This window comes from Mirounga leonina, unplaced genomic scaffold, assembly GCF_011800145.1.
Source record: "Mirounga leonina isolate KUSES-001 unplaced genomic scaffold, KU_Mleo_1.0 Mir_91, whole genome shotgun sequence".
NCBI classification, from domain to species: domain Eukaryota; kingdom Metazoa; phylum Chordata; class Mammalia; order Carnivora; family Phocidae; genus Mirounga; species Mirounga leonina.
Genome location: NW_023270839.1, coordinates 48,092,306 through 48,112,028, shown reverse-complemented (window position 1 = coordinate 48,112,028; position 19,723 = coordinate 48,092,306). Strand labels below are relative to the sequence as shown.

General features: G+C 54.5%; 1 protein-coding gene across 2 annotated transcripts in view; it reads left to right on the top strand.

Moving 5' to 3' along the window:
* SCAMP2 (secretory carrier membrane protein 2) overlaps positions 1 to 19,470 on the top strand; it is a 22,586-nt gene extending 3,116 nt beyond the window's left edge. Inside the window, exons 2-10 of one of the 2 annotated variants that reach the window (XM_034993775.1) lie at positions 9,552 to 9,620; positions 10,058 to 10,156; positions 10,697 to 10,825; positions 12,134 to 12,251; positions 12,700 to 12,828; positions 13,557 to 13,716; positions 14,738 to 14,839; positions 17,588 to 17,708; positions 17,905 to 19,470. In XM_034993775.1, the coding sequence (XP_034849666.1) occupies positions 9,552 to 9,620; positions 10,058 to 10,156; positions 10,697 to 10,825; positions 12,134 to 12,251; positions 12,700 to 12,828; positions 13,557 to 13,716; positions 14,738 to 14,839; positions 17,588 to 17,708; positions 17,905 to 18,039 (1,062 nt within the window). In that variant the 3' untranslated portion in view covers positions 18,040 to 19,470. The remainder of the gene's footprint in view (positions 1 to 9,551; positions 9,621 to 10,057; positions 10,157 to 10,696; positions 10,826 to 12,133; positions 12,252 to 12,699; positions 12,829 to 13,556; positions 13,717 to 14,737; positions 14,840 to 17,587; positions 17,709 to 17,904) is intronic. The other variant, XM_034993774.1, reaches the window with a different exon arrangement.
* The last annotated feature ends 253 nt before the right edge of the window (positions 19,471 to 19,723 follow it).

Here is a 19,723-nt window from a genome sequence, read left to right as displayed (position 1 = left end):
CTGCTTCTCCCTCTCCCACTCCCCCTGCTTGTGTTCCTTCTCTCGCTGTCTCTCTCTGTCAAATAAATAAATGAAATCTTTCAAAAAAAAAAGGGGGGGGGGATAAGAATACTCTTTAGAAAAAAAAAAGACATGTATGCTGTGTTTTTTAACAGCCTATTTCTGAGTAATACCAGTCCTGAAAGGTGCTCAGGGTTATGTAGTCAAATAAGTTTGGGAATCACTCTGTATTCCATTTTTCTTGCAGATAGACAAGGCTTGTTAGTTTGTGAAAGGCTCTGAGCAATCCTACAGTAAAGATATTTCCTCAACTTTATCTGACCCAGCACTTCTCAGAGTTATCCAACCACGGAGTCCTTTTTCTGCTAGCTCTGGTAATAGGCCGTGCAACTTCCGGTGTGCCTTTAAATTGACTTCTTTACCCGTGTTTTTATCCACTTCCTGCTCCCCCCGCACCCCCTCCTGCGTTGTGGGCGTGGGCTTTTATGACCTCTTCTTTGCGTAGAGTTATAATTGGAATTCTTAGCAAACTTCCTGCAGCGTAAGAGCTGTGAGTGCAAAGTTGTCACAAGAGCGCAGCAGAGGTTTTACCAAACTTCCAGGAGGAAGCAGGAAGCTCAAGCTAAGGATGACCGATTTCACAACCGCCCCTGGCACTCCCTCATCCCTCTGCTAATTATGGTGCATCTGCTCTGCACTCTCTGGGTATGCGGGTCCTGCTTTGGACTGATTCCAGCGTGTCTGCTCCCAAAACCTTTTCTGGAAGGCTTGTCCGGTGGTGAAGAGGGAGCGGGCTGAGTTTTCAGCAGTCTGCCAACAAGCAGGTCACCCAGGCCCATGCCCGGGCTGCTTTCCTGCTGGGCATCTCTGCCACGTTGCCCCAGGCAGACAGCACCGATGCCAAAGAGGGGACGTGAAGTAGCTGGCGGTGCTTGAACAGAGAAAACCTTCCGGCGCCATGACTTGCCAGATCGCACAGTATCACTTTCACACGTTGCCTCCTCACAATTAAAAAAGATAATCTCAGTGGTGTGGCTGCTTCCCAAGGATTTAAAACGTTCCTCTCCTGTGGGAGGAGAGAGTGGTGGCAGAAACGTTATTTGGGTGTGAACAAAGCTCCCCGCACAGACACCGAGGCTTTGCCACTTCCCGGAGAGGGTGGGCTCCAGCTTGACTGTAACTGCGGGAATTCTTAAAACCACCAGATGGACCTGTTAGAACTTCCCTGTGGAATAGGAGCACTGTCTCAAGAAAGTTGAAAATGGTCAAGTTCTGATGGTGGGAGTCCAGACAGCTGCCAGATTGGGGGGTGGGGGGTGGGAGTCCCCTCCCTGCCTCTCTGGCTGGCACCTGGCGGCAGCCTGGGTGCTAGAAAGCGCCTGGCTAGAGACACAGCTGAACTTGAGCCCTCCACTTCTGTTTTCTTTGCAGCTACTTGGAGTAGGATAATCCTGTGTTCAGAGCAATGGTGATATTTAACCAGGACAAACAAGGGATACTTGCCACTCTTTCAGAGAAGAGTGCTGTACACATCAGCAAGGTGTGACCTGTCCTGCAGTGCTCCCTTGAGATGCGCATCACTGAGCTTATTTTTAAGAGAGATACAGAGAGAGAGAGAGAGATCATGAGCAGGCAGAGAGGCAGAAGGAGAGGGAGAAGCAGGCTCCCCGCTGAGCCAGGAGCCCGATGCGGGGCTTGATCCCAGGACCCTGGGATCATGACCTGAGCCGAAGGCAGACGCTTAACCATCTGAGCCATCCAGGCGCCCCGTCACTGAGCTTCTCTTGCTCCAAAGGCCTGTGCAGGAGATGGGGGTAAATGAGCACCTGGCCTGCCAGAGCTTCTGATCTGGCAGGAGAGCCAAGAAATGCTAGCTGTTCACGATAACACTGGGTATGACGAGGGCAGTCAAAACTTGCCAGAAGGAGCTGCGAGGGATCTGAGGAGGAAGGGCAGAGTCCTGTGGTAGACAGGCTTAGGCCGAGAGCAGAGAGCCTGGCAGATGGGAAGAGAGGGTATTTCCTATTTCAGGTGACGGAGCACCAAGAACTAAGTCGCTTCTGCACGCTATGCCCCGCAGCCCCAGGTACTTCTTCCCCCTTCCTGAGAGCCTGCCGCCTCTCCCGCTGTGGGCCTGGGACACATCTGCTGCTTGGGGCACACTCGCTCGCTTGGCCGGTCCCTCTGGTGGTTCTCTCTGTCCCGGCCTCTTTAACGCTGGGACTCTCACCACCTTCCTCCTGTTTTCAGGCTGTGAAACCTGGAGTTCTGTCCTTGACTTTGTTCTCACCATATACCTCTCTGAGTAAGTTCTTCCGTTTACACTGTAGCCAGCACGTGGGGTGCAGGAGCACCTGGCTCTGGGGACCCAAACAGCAGGTTCAGCCACTTGCCACTGACAAAATCCAGAGGCAGAGAGACAAGTGGTGGTGAAACCGGAGAGGAGTTTATGGCAGTGAGGCCGACCCCGGGAAGACAGCGGGCTAGCATCTCAAAGCTGGTCTCCAAAGTGCCAGAAGAGCCTTCCAGGTTTATCTCAGGCAAGTGTGGGACAAAGGTCGGTGTGTGCCAGGTAGGCAGTGAAGGTTAAATTGCTCATTGTCTTCAAGTCAGTCACCTGTGGAGTCTTGCTGGCTCAGGACAGTCCTTGTTGCTTGAGGGCGTGGATTCGTTTCCCATTGCAGGACGCTTTGCCCTCAGGGTCTTCAGCCTGCACCCATGGACAAGCTGGAAAGAAGAACCCAGCTAGAATGCTTGAGGTCAAAACGGAGGCAGCGAAGTCCTCTTTCACTATGGCTTCAGAACAGCATCCTCATCCGCGATCACAGATCTAAAGCTCTAGGGGCGCCAGGCTCACTCAGTTGGTAGAGTGTGTGACTCTTCATCTTAGGGTTGTGAGTTCAGGCCCCACATTGGGTGTGGAGCCTACTTTAAAAAAAAAAAGACAGACAAACCAAATCTAGGACTCTAGCCCTTCCCATCTCCTGAGCTTCAACCAGTATTCCCACGTCTCCCCTGGATGTTGCCAGCCATTTCAAGCAGACCTAGTCCGTAGGATCTCCAGACCAACTCGATATCTTCTCCAGGCCTCTCCCTGCTCCCACACACCCACTCCTTGAAAAACCTGTTCCTCTTCCCCCGTGACCCCTGATCTTGCTCAGCAGTGGCGCTGTTCACCAGTCACCCAAGCTAGCCACCCAGTCCCTCAACTTCCCTTCCCCCTTTCTTGCCCAGAGAGTGGCCAAGCCCGTGGCATTTCCCTGAGCAGGGCATCTGGAGTCTGTCCCCCTCCTCCACTCCCAGCTGTCATGCCTTAGTCCAGTCCTCACTGTCACCCCTGGGGACTGCGGTCCTGGCCAGCGCCCCCCGCCCCTCCCCCCGGCACTCTCCTCACTGCGGCAGAGATGCTGGTCTCCAGTTGTCCTGCGCTGCCCATGGGATGGAGTCCAAACTCCCGCAGCCTGGCCTGACCCCTGCTGCAGGCTTGGTGCTCCTGGCCCCTCTCTCCATACTCTTAACTCCACAGCCCCCGGAACCATCTCCTGTGTAGAGGCTGCTTTTATTTTTTATTTATTTTTATTTTTTATTTTTTAAAGATTATTTTAGAGCGGGGGTAGGGGCAGAGGGAGAGGGAGAATCTCAAACAGATACCCCACTGCGCGCAGAGCCCAACCCTTGTCTTGATCTCACCACCCTGAGATCATGACCTGAGCCGAAACCAAGATCAGACGCTTAACTGAGCCACCCAGGCACCCCTAGAAGCTGCTTTTAAGCCACAGGCTTGAGCCCTGGAAACCTGAGTCAGGTAGAAGGGCCCAGAGTGTCCCCCTAGCTAAATGCAAACAGGCTTATTAAGTGATCCATCTCAGAAGATCCATAAGCCCCGGCTGACCAATGGGCTGCTTACGACCGGGCACAGGTACCAAAAGAGGAAAATTCCATACGTTCCTATACCTCCTCACTTCCCCCCTAACTACAGCCCCCACCACTGCCTCGTGGCAGACCGTCTCTCCTTAGCTGCCCTGCCCACTGCCCCCCTGCAGTGTTTTCAGTAAACTTCTGTGTCCTTGGTACTGCCTTGAGTGAATTCTGGCCTCCACCCGATTGGGTCGCCCCACATCCTGTAGAGCTGCTGTGCCTTCCTCCTTCGTGCTTGCTAAACACCTGTCATCGCTCAAGATCCAGCTCAGGTGCCGCCTGAGTAAAGCCTTCCCTGCCTCCCCTCCCTCCCTCCGTGAAGCAGTTGTTCCAGTGCGCATCCTGCCCCACCTCCTGCCCTGCCTGCTGTTCTCTGCGCTGTCTGCTTCTTGAGGGCAGGAACCAAGGCTTTTTTCCAGTGTCCTAGCCCTGTGCTTGGTGTGGGACAGTTTGTGTAGGGAGGAAAAAAGGTGGAAGGAGGTGACATGTGGCTCAGTTTGACCACGGACAGACCGCTGCCCAGGGTGCTGGCGCCGGGTCCTGGAGGGCCTTTGGTGCCCGGCCAGGTGGTTCAGCCTCACTTTCCTGGGCTGCTCTGTACATCACTGCCGTGGCAGGGAGAGAGGCCCCACCTGCACCTTGCTCATTTGGTGGGTCCTCGGGCTCTTTTTTTTTTCCCCAAAGATTTTATTTATTTATTTGACAGAGAGAGACACAGCGAGAGAGGGAACACAAGCAGGGGGAGTGGGAGAGGGAGAAGCAGGCTCCCCGCTGAGCAGGGAGTCTGATGCGGGACTCGATCCCAGGACCCCTAGATCATGATCTGAGCCGAAGGCAGATGCCTAACGACCAAGCCACCCAGGCGCCCCCTTGGGCTCTTTTTAAAATGTGTGGGTGCACATGCTTTTAAGGTAAAAATAACATAATCATATGGAAAATTTGGAAGACAAATTAGATCATTTAGATTTCTTGCCTTTTGCACCCATTGTTCTTTTGATGTGTTTTCCTGCCAGTCTCTTTTCATATGAGTGCTTTTGACAGAATTGTTATTTGGGATTCATATAACAAAGCCTTTTCTATATTGTACCCTGTGTCCATAGCTGTGATTTTTAATGGCTGTTCAGACCATTGAGGGGACATGTACCAAAACATTCTTGTGCTTACTGTCATTGGTTACTTAAGTTGTTTCCTGATTTTTTTTTTAAGTTTTTATTTATTTTTTAAAGAGAGAGAATGTGAGTGAATGGGGGAAGAGGCAGAGGGAAAGGGAGAGAAAGAACCTCAAGCAGACTCTCTGCTGAGTGTGGAGCCTGACTCAGGGCTCGATCTCACGACCCTGAGATCATGACCTGAGCGGAAACCAAAATCAAATGCTCAACCAACTGAGCCACTCAGGCGCCCCTGATTTTTTTCTCCTATTGTAAATATTGGTGCAATAAATATCTTTGCAGATACAGATTTTTACATATTTTTATCGTATTTCCTCATGATGGATTCTCAGGTAAGAGAGTACCAAGGTTAACTATGGCTCTTTTCACTTGGGACCCAGCCAGCCAGTCTGGGAATGATTGCCCTTTTTTTGTCATATGACACACAGCCTTGTCTCCAAAGCAAATAGGACTTCACGGAGGTTCCAAAGTATTGGTAACTCTGCCTCCCAGAGAGAGTGCCTGAGTTTTGTTGTTGTTGTTGTTGTTGTTGTTGAAGAGTGTTTATTTAATGTGTTTATTTGGAGCCTGAAATAAATCCCACGTGGGGAGCTTGGGTGGAATGCAGGATGGAAAAGCAAGGAAAAGTCACAGCCCAAGCACAGCCAGGACCTGTGACATGGAAAGTGACTGGAGGGAAACAAGTGTGTTTTTCCTGGCCCTTCCCGGCGAGCTCCAGCCTGCCTGCCTGCCTCTTTTCCCTCTGTTCCCTGACACTGACACTGAAGTCACATGAAGGGCTCCCCTTCCCCCGCGGTGGTGGGCCTCTCCTCCCCTCCCCTGCCTTCCCCTCCCCTCCCTTCTTCACTCTGCCCTGGGCTCTTGTGCTGTGCATGTATGTCCCTCCTAGAACCATCCATCATTGGCTCCAGGAGGTCAAGAGTTGCACCCTCTTCGTCTTGGTGTGTCCCTCACACCGTGACTCTTCCCTGAATGAAAAGAACTGAGTGCAGGCGCATTTTCTTTGTTACAAATTCAATGAAGGGCATTAGCCGGTCTGAGTCCTTTGTGTAGCAAGGGGGTTTTAGGTTACCTCTCTACAGGTGAAACTCAGCTCTTGCCATCCCTTGAAATAACTACTTGACCCACTTAAGAGTCAGCTGATGCTTGGCGAGTGGGAAAGGAGATTGCTGCTGTGGACTTCTTATTTGTGGTTTGGAGTAGAAGCTGAGGGTCTTCATTCATACCAGTCAGTGTGGTCCTTAGTACAAGACTCTGCATGTCTGCTACCATGGGTGTTCCCCAAGGACTTCCTGAAGTCCAAGAATAGAAAACTGAACAGAAACGGTTGTCCTGGTCACTCACGTGCCCTATCAGTGTTCCTCAGGAGTGGGGTTCCTTCATTCATCCACATGGAGCGCCTTTCATTTGTTGACTGCACTAGGCTTTGGGGGCGCACTGCTGAACCAAGCCTTCCCCTCTCAGGCTTACCACTGTGTCCCTGGAGATAGACAAATTCAGGATCCGGCTCAGCCACTACCCCTGGAATCTTGGACAGACTACTTCCTCTTTCTGAGCTGGGGCTTTCTCCAGCTGCAGACTCCTCACAGGGTGGTCATGGCATTGAAATGGGAGGGGCGTTGTAGCTTTTCTCAGCCAGGGCTGCTCAGCTGAGCCACAGAGCACAAGAAGCTGGTTGAAGTGACAGTTTTCTCCATTCTCTCAAGGACGGATTAGAACCAGGACTATTGTAGATGCATAGGAGAGAAGTCAAGTCATTGCAGACAGTGGATGCCTTAGGGCGTTGGGCCATAATTCTTTTGAGGAACCAGGTTGAGGAAGGCTGGTGGAACCTTCATTTCTGACAGCTTGACACAGTGGCTAGTTCTGGGGTGACTAGAACTTCACCATAGCATCACTCTGCAAGCCTGGCACACGGGAGACAGTAAATGTCAGCTCCCTTCCTCCCCCGCCAGGCCTGTGCTGCTCATCTCTCAGAAAGCCCAGGTCTCCCAAAGCGTTCCAGGCTCCTCTTCTGAGGCAGGGTGCTTCTGGGCCCTGGCACTGCTGCAGTCATGCAGGCGCCCCCCAGCTTTCGGGCCCTGCCTCCCAAGACAGTGGAGGAGAGCACGCAGCATGTACTCTCACACATCACAGGAGCTTCTGCTCTGCATCGGGCCCTTCAGCAAGCACTAGGAGCCAGAAGTTTGAACTAGACACAGAAGCATCTGGCTGCAGAGGTTACAGCCTGCTAGCGGAGACAGTGTTTGTTTATGGTGAGTCTGGTGAGGGGTCCAGGACCCCTTGAAGATTTTAGAAAAAAGGAGGAGAGATCACTATAGGCAGAGTAGTCAGCTCGCTCACCCCCAGAATCCTCTTCTGCCTGACCTTGGTAAAGGAAATGACCTCTCTTCATGGTCTGGAGGTTGCTTGTTAAAATGTGTGCACGTCAGGCAGACATGTGGGCCAGTACCCGAAACTGCTACCAGAGCCACCCCTCTGTCCTCTGTCCTGTGACACAGACTCAGGTAACCAGTTCCTTGGATGGTGGATCTGATTTCAGTGACTTCAGCTCACCCAGTCTGCTGTGGCTTGGTGTTTTGCTGAGTCGGAAAGGGGAACAGAGCCTGAGCCCCACATCTTTCTTGCAGGAGGCCAGCCCAGTGATTCTGGGAGAAATCTGCTAGTCATTCAGCCAACGAATAACCTCAAGGCCAGTTCCTCCAGCTCAGGTGGCCTTCTGAACCTCACCTTGTCCAAGTCTGTCCAAGTTTCAGGGGCCACCAGACAGGGATGGTGTCCAGCAGGAAGGACATAGCCACGTGGCCTCCTGGCAGAGGAAATTGGGTGGGGGTGCAGAGATGAGGTATGTCCAGAGAGAAGAAGTGGGTTGGAGCTGTGTCAGCCCTGGGCTAGGCCCTGGGGCCAGCCAGCCAGTCTCACCAGTCAGGAATCAGAGGCCCAGGTGGGAAGATGAGAATTGGTATGTGTGAAAAACGAGAGAGAACGCACTCACCACTGACCCTTGGTTCTATGAATGTACAGAATAGGGAGCCAGCCATTTTGAGACCTAAGACAAGTACAGCACCATGGTGAGGGTCTGTTTCCACATCTGAGATGTGAGGGGATTGTCCTCTGAGGGTCTGTCTAATGTGAATATCATATTTGAGAATCTGTTCTGTGGAGGTGAAGCTGGGCCAGCAGGATGGGAGCGTGTGGACCCTAGTGAGGGATGGGGGTTGGGAGGGTTAGGTACACAGAGGGGGGCCAGGGGAGGCCTTGTAACCAGGGCCTTGGCGGAGTCCAGCGGCCTGGTGCCCATCCTTCACAGCTATTTCTCCCAGAGCCCAGGCATCGCTGTTGAGCTGTACCTGAGCCCCGTACCTATTATGTACGGGGAAGGGGGAGGGGAAGGGATGATAGAGTGACTGGAGGGGGCAGGATGAGGCCACTGGCCATTAGCCCCAGGCCAGCAGGGAGGCTGCTGGGGTGAAGGAGATGATAGGGAGTGCTGGGCAGCCCTAGGCCAGAGGGCTGGCCTTGGCAGAGGTCAGATGGGGAAGGGAAGACTCAGGAAGGAAAACTCAGGAGAAGACTGTGTTCAAAGGACATTTTTGCATTTTTTGAAAAGAATCCAGAAAAAAAACCCAAAAACATTCTCCCGGCTTTTCATCTGAGCCCTTCATGCCTCTATTCCTAGCAAGTGTGTCTGATTTAATAAAATCAGCATTGGCAACCAGCAGCATGTTTTTGTTCCAGAACCTTAAACCTGTCCTTTAAAAAAGAAGAGGAATAAGTGTTTCCTGTAAAATAATAAATACAACAGTTAAGAAAGGTTATGAAGTAAATAATAAGTTTCTACCCCTGCCCCGCCCCCCACCAAAAAAAAAAAAACAACACCCCAGTCCCTGGAGGTACATACTCTGAACCGTTTTTTTTTTTTTAAAGATTTATTTATTTATTTGAGAGAGCGAGAGTGAGAGAGAGTACATGAGAGGAGGGAGGGTCAGAGGGAGAAGCAGGCTCCTCGCTGAGCAGGGAACCTGATGCGGGACTCGATCCCGGGACTCCAGGATCATGACCTGAGCCGAAGGCAGTCGCTTAACCAACTGAGCCACCCAGGCGCCCCCTGTGAACCGTTTTGAATCTGGAAAGGGCACTAACAAGGACATGGGTGGTATCTATTCCGAGGTCTCACAGTGGGAAGCTTGCTCTGGGTCTCTTCTGAGAAGTCATCGGGGCCGAACTCTCTTCCTTTTCCAGAAAGGGAGAAGAGACCACAGCTCTGATGTGGCAGGGGCTGGGCTCCTCTGAGAGGAGCCCCGAGAGGCTTTTCAGGGCCCCAGGGAGGGCCTCAGCAGACTCCCTTCAGCCAGGTATCCCTGGGAGGGGCTAAGAGATGGCGCTGTCCCTCCCCTTCATCAAGGTTCTCTCTTCTCCCCAGGCATCTCATGGCTGTTTTTTGTTTTGTTTTTACCTTTGCAGGATCCCTCTGTGACCCAGCTGACCAATGCTCCGCAAGGTGGCCTGGCTGAATTCAACCCCTTCTCAGAGGTTGGTGAGCATGCACTCTTTCTGAGTCCCTGGGTCCTCTGGCTGGTGCTAGGTTTCTGGGACAAGGAGCCTTGGCAGATGCAGAGACAACTCTGAGAAGCTTCAGTCCTCAAAAGGACAGTCCTAACATGAGCTTGGGGTGGGGGGAAGGGTGAAGAAGTCACCAGTTCTCCCCTTGGGATCTGTGATCTGGGCCCCTCCCCGAGGAGAGCAGGGCAGTGCTGGGGAGCTGTGGCTTCAGCAAGGCCAGGGGTGCTTGGGAAAGCACCACACTGCCCAGCGCTGGAGGCTTGATGGCCAGGAAGCGGCAGAGGTAGGCCCAGGCCTGCCCCCGAGGGGATGAGGCAGGGGCGCGTCACTCACCCTGCTGTGCGTTTGCCCCTGAGTGACTGGCCAGTGGAGCCACTAGCCCGCCTCCTTTGGTGTGTCCCATGCAGACAAATGCGGCGACAACAGTTCCTGTCCCACAGCTCCCTGGGCCCTCGCAGCCAGCGGTTCTCCAGCCCTCGGTGGAACCAACCCAGCCAACCCCCCAGGTACTGTTGACAAAGATCCCTTTAGCCTCTCCTTTCCTGCAAGGGAAGCACCCAGACCAGTAGCTGAGCCCTGAGATTAGGGGAGGGGGTGGACAGAAGGCCTTTATTCCTGGCTCCCCTTCAGGGGCCCTCTTGATCATCTCTTTGGAGCTGGTCACTTGCACATGGAGAGTCTGCTCAGCCAGCCTAGATCCTCACCCCCACCCCACTACTACCACCAAAAAATAAGCTCTGCTTACCAGGCTGGAGTCCTCGGTGTCTTCAGCGAGAGCATTTGCCCCTGTTGTGCCATTCCAGATCCTCCTGGAACCTTTGGTTTGTTCTCTCTTACTCGGGGCCCAGAATCTCTCTCTCTCTCTCACTTTTCTTTTTTCCACCTCTTTTATTCCTGCCTTCCTTCCTATTGTCCTTTGTCCCTTCACCAAATACTGTGAATCTTGTCTGCCTCGTCCTGACCCTGTACTCCGTCACCTCATCGCCCCGTCCTGTGCTGCCCGCCACCCTGGTGAGCGTGACCCACAGTGGAGTTTTATGTTGCAGCTCCTGCTTAGACAGGCTAGCAAGTTCCTGCCTACCAGATTCCTGGCAGTGAGTGAGCTCTCAGAGAGGCAGATGCTACTAGGAGGAGATAGTATTCTCAGAGACAGCTACATGCGAAAGCTTCCGAAGGTAGGCAAAGTGTAGATGAGCGTGAGTGAGGACAAGGCCCGAGCCAGGCTTTGGACTCTTGTGGGCCCCAGGCTGCTCCTGCTGTCTGACCGGACTTGGGAGGGAGGGCTAAGACCCTCAGCAGGGTCCAGCGGGGTCAATTCTGGGCCTGCATTTGCCCCCGGGACCTGAAACTTACTTCCCAAAGGCAAGGCAGCCGTAGCTCTTCGGAGAGCTCTTTCGGAGCGAGGGAGAGAGCGCGCGTGTGTAGGTGTGCGCGCGTGCCCATCACCTGGCTTGTCGTCCTGCAGGATGACTCATTTGATATCCGCTCCCTAAGGACTGTAGGCTTCGCAGGAGCCGGGCCCCAGTGGCTGTAGCACCGTCAGGAGCGGGGCCCGGGGCCTGGGCTGGAGTGCCTCACCTGGAGCTCCCTGGAGGCCTCTCTCGGAGGCCTTGCTCTGCCTGGACAGGGAATAAAGCTTGGACTCTGCACGTTGTCAAAGCCGGGCAGAGCAGGGCCAAGCCAAGGGGGCTGGCCTGGGATGTAGCCGGTCACAGTTCAGGTGGACGTCAGGGGGCCGCTCCTGGGGGTGGGCTGGTGTGGTGCTTCGATCCCTGAGGCCCTAGGTGCACCTTGGTCCACCCTGCGTGCCTCCCCTGCACTCACTGCTAGCAGGTTTCCACTGTGTCCCCCTCACATGCACACCCTCCAGGCTCTTTCTTTCTTTTTTTTTAAAGATTTATTTATTTATTTGAGAGAGTGAGAATGAGAGAGCGAGAGAGAGAGAACATGAGAGGGGGGAGGGTCAGAGGGAGAAGCAGGCTCCTCGCTGAGCAGGGAGCCCGATGCGGGACTCCATCCCAGGACCCTGAGATCATGACCTGAGCCGAAGGCAGTCGCTTTAGCCAACTGAGCCACCCAGGCGCCCCACCCTCCAGGCTCTTCAAGTGAGGTGTAGCTCTCCGGGTTTCTGGTTACAGGTTAGTCTCTCGTGAGGCCATTTTCCCTTTGCTATTACCCCAAAGGTCACTATAATTGAACGTTGCCTGGCTTCCGGAATGGGAGATAGTTCTCTCATCTCAAGCTCAGGGAGAAAGGGGAGACAAGAGCCCTGCTTAAGGCTGGTTAACACCTAAGAGGACAGAGGTGTCGAGGCAGTAGGAGACGGGCCCCCTTGGCGTCCCTGTGGTGGTCTCTGGTACCCAAGACACCGTGGGGCTGGGATTGGCTCTCCCTGTGTGGGGCAAGGCCCTTCTGACTCCTGCTCAGGCTGACGCTATCCCCGTCTCCCACATCCGGCTGCCCCCACGCTCCGTGCCCCCCAGGCCGTGGCCTCCGCAGCACAGGCGAGCCTGCTCCGGCAGCAGGAAGAACTGGACAGGAAAGCAGCCGAGCTAGAGCGCAAGGAGCGGGAGCTGCAGAACACAGCGGCCAACTTACACGGTGAGGGAGACTGCCGGCTGTGGGCCAGCGTGCCTGGGGTAGGGGCCTTCCCTGAGCCTGCTTGGTCCCGGGCAGCCCCGGAGCTCTGTTGGGCTCTAGATCATCTCAGTGGCGCTGGTGCCAGTGGCGGAAGAGCAGCGAGGTGGAGGCCGGGAGGCCCGCAGCGTGGTCCTCGCTGCTGTAGATTGTTTCTGCCCTCCTTCCCAGCTCACTAGGGCCCTTTTGCTCTGTTTCCCAGTGCATTTGGGATCCATTATCTTGGAGTGGGCTTGTGGGTATTCGTGCCCCATCCCACTTTGCCCGTCCTACTCCCTACCCCTGGCGACCCTGACTCCCACTTGCCGGTGCCCTTCTGGGAGCCCTGGTTTGGCCCATAAACTGCTGGAGCGTGCACCCCGCATGCTGCCGCAGAGGCCAAGCCTGACCTCGTTGCCTCTTGCGCACACAGTGAGAGAGAACAACTGGCCACCCCTGCCCTTCTGGTGCCCCGTCAAGCCCTGCTTCTACCAGGATTTCTCGATAGAGATCCCTGCCGACTACCAGCGGATATGCAAGATGCTCTACTATCTCTGGATGTGTGAGTCCCACTCCTGCCGCCTGAGCTCCGGGGTAAAATGGGGTGTGAGTCCAGAGCCCTGTCCGCTCGGGCTGCTCCTCACTGCAGACTCCAGCCTTCCTCAGTGCTGGGCCGGGGTTGTGGAGGGGGGGGGGCTTCTGCCCACACGATTGGCCTTCCATGGTCTACTCCCTGCCCCGGGAACCTCCCCGAAAGGGCCCGCTCACCCCAGTTCACACCACGGATCGAGTAGGGCAGGACTAGCGCGAGGCGTCAGAGTTCCTGTGGGGCTCATTGGCCGTGAAGGCCCTCCTTAGGTGAAGACCTCCCTCCCCACAGGCCCCTTGGCTCCTAGGAGTGCAGCCGGATATAAGACTCCCTGTAGCTCCACTGTGGGCCCTCCAGGGCCAGGGACAAGAGTCACTGAAAGAAAGACTTCTTCCCCAGGGATCAGCCCTTGAGGCTGCATCCCCACCTCCACCCCCTGCCCTCCTTCATATGCTTGGGCTGTCCCCTCACTTAGGAACTATCACTATCACTTAGGAGCTGGTTTGGTCCCTGGTTTTGCTGCCCCAGAAAACCAGGATTGGGGAGCTCACCCTGCCTTGGTGCAGACTAAGGACTGGGGTTTCTGCCACTGCCCTCACTGTATGGACCTCACGTCCTCTCCAGGGGGTGGTTTGCCAGGCCTGGGAGCCCTTCCCTCCCCTTGGCACCAGTCCATCTGTCTCTCTCCTCACCCTCCCCAGTGCATTCGGTGACTCTGTTTCTGAACCTGCTTGCCTGCCTGGCCTGGTTCTTAGTCGACAGCACCAAGGGAGTGGACTTTGGCCTTTCGATCCTGTGGTTTATCATCTTCACCCCCTGTGCCTTCCTTTGTTGGTACCGACCCATCTATAAGGCCTTCAGGTGAGTGGGGCTGGGGCAAGGCAGGGAGTATATGGCTGGCATCCCAGGTAGCAGGCCAAGGGCCTTAACGCCCAGGGGCCCCATCCCAGTCTTAGAGCAGAACAGGATGGTGGGGCGATCCACTTTCCCATTCCCACCCACAGTGGGAGCAGATGGGGGTCAGGAGCCATTTTCCTGAGATGTTGTGCCCACAGTCTGTTCTGGGCACTGTCCTTGGCCTAGGCACTGGAGACCTAGAGAGGGGTCCTAGCGCTCCCACCTGCTCCCATGCTATCTAATGCGGTAGGATTTCAGTCACTGGGAAGAGGGTGGGGCTTCTTCAGCTCCCTTCTGAGGCTTCAGGGAGTCCACTTTGATAAGTTCCCCATGGCTTATCGCTCTTGGCTTGTTTCCGCCTCTCTCCTGCCTCCCCAGTAACTCTCTCGAGCCTGCTGAGTGCGGACTGGTTGACCTAGAATAGATACTGTGGGCCTGAGCGGATCCACCTCACAGAGCCCTAGGGTTTGTGGCATTGTGCCTCCGAGTCGCTGCTTTCAGGCCTGGGAGCCTAGCAGGCCCCAGGGAGGGGGCGGGCAGTGGCTGAACCCATGCACTCCGCAGGCAGTACGCCAGCCCTCGAGGACGTGGAGATGGGCTTTGGTCTAGAGTTCTGTGCTCCCCAAATAACTTTTCTACACCCAGGCCAATGGTTTTATTATTAGATATTTATATCTATCTCTTATGAAATGCAGATACGTACCCCAGGAAATGGACCGTTAGGCTCTTTATGTCGTCCTCTGGGGAGCAACTTTATTAGCTCTTTGAGCAAGGGGTCAAGCATTGACCCCTCAAACGAGGACAGTGAGTAGCAAGCCCTCTTTGATTATGGTTGTGGATGTCTGTGTCCTCTGGACAGTGCATTTGGTCCCCTGGAGCTCTGTCTGCGCTCCCCTCCTGGCTCCTCATGCCATGCCAAGCGAGGAATACTGAGGAGTGAACCCCAAGCCCACTTGTGACTTTGGATTTCCCCCTCTCTCCACAGGTCTGACAACTCTTTCAGCTTCTTCGTGTTCTTCTTCGTATTTTTTTGTCAAATAGGGATCTATATCATCCAGCTGGTTGGCATCCCTGGCCTGGGGGACAGGTGAGACCTGGGCAGCATGAAGGGATGATGCTTTGGAGGCAGCCTGGCCTCTCTCGCCCTGTCTCCTCGCTCCCACAGAGCCCTCCCGAGGACCCATCCTCCGCCCTGGCCGGGAAGGTGGGGGGCGGGCTGGCTGGCGTCCTCCTCTGTGCCCCTCCAGTTCTTCACCAGTCACTACTCACTGCCTCGCCTGTTCACCACTTTCTGGGGTGTTGTGGGTGGACTTGCCCTGAACCCTTAGGCTGCCAGGGCTACATCCCATGGAGGCTTGCATCCTCTTCCTTTGCCCTGCCGTGCCCCTCCCAGAGGCTGGTGCTGCTTCTACAGGCCACAGGCGAGCCCTCGGGTTTGGGCAGCTGCCGACAGAGGCCCTGGCCTTTTGCAGACTCTGTGCTGTGACTTTGTCCAGAGGCCCTGTAATGTCAGGATGAAGCCCTAGCCTCTCCTTCTTGCTTTGAGCATAGAGCTGGCTTGAGTTTCCTGGGTGCTGGAGTCCTCAGCTCAAAATTAGCCTCAAAAAGAAAAGCTGCCGGCTGATGTTTTCCTTTCTGCCCCAGTGCACAGGGAGCATTACAGAAAGGTCAGACTGCCGCTTGGCTGAGAGCCCGAGCCTGGAAGGGCTGCACTACTTTGGTCCCTTCCCCCCAGTGGAACTGGCAAATGCAGGGCGGAGGGAGGGGGCTGACTCACCTTGCGCTCCGAGCGTGCCCACTGCCCTCCTGCCACCCCTCATCCGTCTCGCCCTGCTGTTTCTGGGCTGGCTCCTTTCTCTTTGAAAATGTCATCACTCACTACCCTCAGTGAGATCCCGGAAGACAGGCTATGGCCTAACTGCTCTTTGCTTCCCAGCCCAGGAGTCAGAAGGCTCGAATTCTGGTCTGGGCCTGCCCCCCCCCCCCCCCCCCCGCCCTGCCCCCTCACGAGCTCAGCAGCCTCCAGCTTCCCAGTGCCTTCCCCACCTCACCTCCCAAGCCCCACGGCTGGATGGATAGAACCCCCCCTTTCTTGTTATCAAGTATAAAATACACAGAACATAAAATTTATTTTATTGACCACTTAAACCATCTTAAAGTAAAAAATTCAGTGGCGTTTAGTAGAGCCACAGTGATATGAGGCCCTGTCCACTGTCTAGTTCTAGGACATTTGTGTCATCCCTGAGAGGAGACTCGGTCCTCATCAGCAGGCATCCGACTCCCTCCTTCCCGGAGCCCCTGGCGGCCGTGAAGCTGCTCTTTCTCAGTCTCTCTCTGGATCTGCCTACTCCGGACATTCCCTATAAATGGGACTGTACGGTGTGTGGCTTTTTGCACTGGCCTCACTCAGCGTGATGTTTTTAAGGCCCGTGCTGTAACACGGATCAGTCCTTCTTATGGAGTACTTGTCCATCTGCTTGTCCACACATCAGTGGACAGACCCTGGGGTGGTTTCCACCTTTTTGCTGTTGTGAACAGTGCTGCTATGAACATTTTCGTACAAGTCTTTGGATACCTGGTTTTGGTTCTTTCGGGTATGTACCTGGAGTGGGATTGCTGGGTCACATGGTAAGTCCGTTTCCCTTGGCGGCAGTGTACGAGGGTCCTCGCTTGTTTTGTTCCCAGCCTAGAGGTGTATACACACCCAGTATGGAGCCCAACGTGGGGCCCGACCCCGAGACCAAGACCCGGGTGCTTCAGCAGCTGAGCCATCCAGGCGCCCCTCTTGCTGTGGTTTTGATTGGCCTTTCCTGAATAACTAATGATGTTGGCCATCTCTTACGTGCTTTTAGGCCGTTTGTGTTTCTTCATTGAGGAAATGTCTGTTCAGGTCTTTCTCTAGTAATTGGGTTGCTTTTTTGTTGTTGAGGTCTTTATATATTCTGGATACTAACATCAGATTAGCACATTTTCTGCCTTCTGTGTATTATTTTTTCATTCTTGTGATAGTGTCCTTTGAGGCACAAAAGCTTTCAATTTTGATGAAGTCCAATTTTTTTCTTTTGTTCCTTGTTTTCAGTGTCATATCTAAGACCAGTGCCAAACCCAGAGTCCTGGAGAGTAAACTGTTTTCTTCTAAGTATTCTATTTTTAGCTCTTACTAGGTCTCTGATCCATCTTGAGTTAATTTTTGTGTGTGGTTGAAGTCAGGGTCCAGCTTCATTGTTTTGCATGTGGCTACCCAGCGCCAAGTCTTGGCACCCTTGTCAAAAATCAGTTGATGATCGACGTATCGGTTTATCTCTGGACTCTCAGTTCTTTTACATTGATCTGTATGTCTGTCCTTGTGCCAGTACTGCATGTTTTTTTGTAGTAAGTTTTTAAGTCAGGAAATGTGAGAATATCCCCTTTTATAGATAAGGACACTGGGGCTCAGGAAGGCAACATGACTGACTGGAGGCAGAGGGGTTGCCCTGAGTCCCGGCAGGAGGAGCTGAGGTGATGGGATGAATGCAGTGGGTTGGCCAGTGGTCCTGTTTCCCAGAGGGCGGGCTTCAGGAGTGAGCAACCAGGCTGTCCATGTCCCCTAGAGCAGCAGGAAAAGGCCCTCCCCTGGACTACTTCTGTCTGAGGGCAGTGTGGGGCCTGTCAGCCTTCACAGAGGCCTGGCGTCTCAGAGGCCAAGGGCTTCTGGCCCACAGCTCTGTGCTGCAGTGAGGTGGCTGGGTGGTGGCCGGTCAGCCTACAGCGGCCACTTAGAGAAGAGCTCCTCTCGGGGACCTTTAGGGCCCACTCTCACTGTGTCCCCTCTGGCTTCCTCCTCCCCCCTTTGCAGTGGTTGGATCGCAGCCCTGTCTACACTGAAGCAGCGCCACTTGGCTGTGTCGATCATCATGATGGTGGTGGCTGGCTTCTTCACCCTGTGCGCCGGGCTCTCACTCTTCCTTCTGAAGCGGGTAAGTTGTGGGTGCTGGGCCAACAGCAAACTGAGGAAGCAAGGCACCTCTTTCCTGCCTTCGCCTTGGGGATGCCCATCACTGGAGGCACTTGGGCCCCCGGGTCCCCAGAGGTCCAGTGACTGTCACCAGGGTTCCGCGGGGGAGGTCACGCAGGCCCCCAGGGCACACTTCTCACCGCAGCCTCTTTCCCCAGGTGCACTCCCTGTACCGCCGGACGGGGGCCAGCTTCCAGCAGGCCCAGGAGGAGTTTTCCCAGGGAATCTTCAGCAGTAGGACCTTCCGCAGCACTGCCTCATCTGCTGCCCGAGGAGCCTTCCAGGGGAACTAGTCCTCCTGACTCTCCTTTGTCTGCCCCAGCCTTTTCTCTTGCCTGCCTTCCAGCTGCACTTTCTGTGGGTGCCTTAAACAGTGGTTATGCCCAGCACAGACCTGGGGAGGGTCTTGCTTGGTCCTTCCTCCTTCCTCAGCCACCAGCTCTCCATTCTGCCCGAGGGGAGGGGAGGGAGGGACAGGGACTATTTTTTTTTTTTTTTACACAAGAGAAAAAAGAAAAAAAAAAGCTGTCTTTCCTTCTCTGGTGGTGGTTTGGTAGGTTCGAAGTAGTGGGACTGTAGTTCACTTCCCCTTACACGTGTACACACACACATACACACACGCGCATCACATACACGTACACACTTGCAGTCACCAGCTGACCTGGACCCATGCCAGCTGGAGTTTTATTTCTGCCAGGATCCTGGGACTCCACTCCTCCCCCAGTAGGCCTGGCCTGAATCTGGCTCCACACACCCAGCCTGTGGCTTCCACAGTCCTGCCTTTCCTTCCTGCCCAGACTGGGTGGTCTCCCAAGGGCTCCCCTTTACATGAGCTGCAGTCCAGGTGGATGGAAAGCTCTGTTCCCCAGATCACTCTGAGGTGGTCTCTGGGCTTCCAGAGCCTCTGGCATGGTTGCTCCCAGGCTCTTCCCTGCCTTATGTTTCTCACAGATTTATAGCCCTTTAGTACCCCCTGCACCTTCCTGGTGTGGGAGGCACGTGTGCCCTCTGGGGTCCTCTCTGAGCCCTCTCCCCTCTGTAGACTTACTGAATGTGCAGTGGGGTTGGCTGGGATTTGGGGATGGGGAGGGATGGAGGACGTTGACCCCAAATAGTCCTGTCCAGCCTTTGACAGTTGTCTAGGAAGGTGGAGTCTGACTGTCCTGGTGTGGTTTGGCCCTGTTTTGATTTCCTCCTGAGGGACAGTGGCCCATTGCCGTGGCCTCAGATTCTACCCCGCTCTGCCTTCTCCCCTCCAGCAATATCTCATGTGTATGACTCTTCCGGGGGGGCACCGAAGAATCAGTCCAGAACTGCATTCCTCATGCTGGACTGATCAGCCACTTTTCAGAGGGTTCTCCCATATCCCCAGTAGAACCTAGGTCACCTGTCACTGGCCCTGGGGATTCCTCAGGTGTGTCAGTGTGATGGGCACCTGGGATGACACCGATAAAACCACCCTGTCCTCTAAAGGCTGTATACAGGGGTGGGTGTGTGGACTGAAGGGACTTCTCAAAAAGCTGGCCAACTGCCTGCCTCTGGGACCTGGGGCCCACCCTGAGGCAGCATGCAGACTCCCAGCCCACTCAGCCCCAGAGCCGCTGAATGATCATGGCAGTGACCAAGGTTTTGTAAACTTTCTGGTATTTTTTTCTTCCTGTACAAATGTATATGTTATGTCTCAATTTTTGTGCTTTAAATAAAAACAAGACATTTTCAGACAACACTGGTCGTAATGTCTGGTGGACTTGGGAGGATGGGAGTGGCCCACAGAGCCTGCACTGAGCTGGCTGCTCCAGTGGTAAGTGAGGAGACAGTCAAGATTCTCCATCTGGGGCGTCTGGGTGGCTCAGTTGGGTAAGCGACTGCCTTCGGCTCAGGTCATGATCCTGGAGTCCCTGGATCGAGTCCGGCATCGGGCTCCCTGCTCGGCAGGGAGTCTGCTTCTCCCTCTCCTACTCCCTGTTTGTGTTCCCT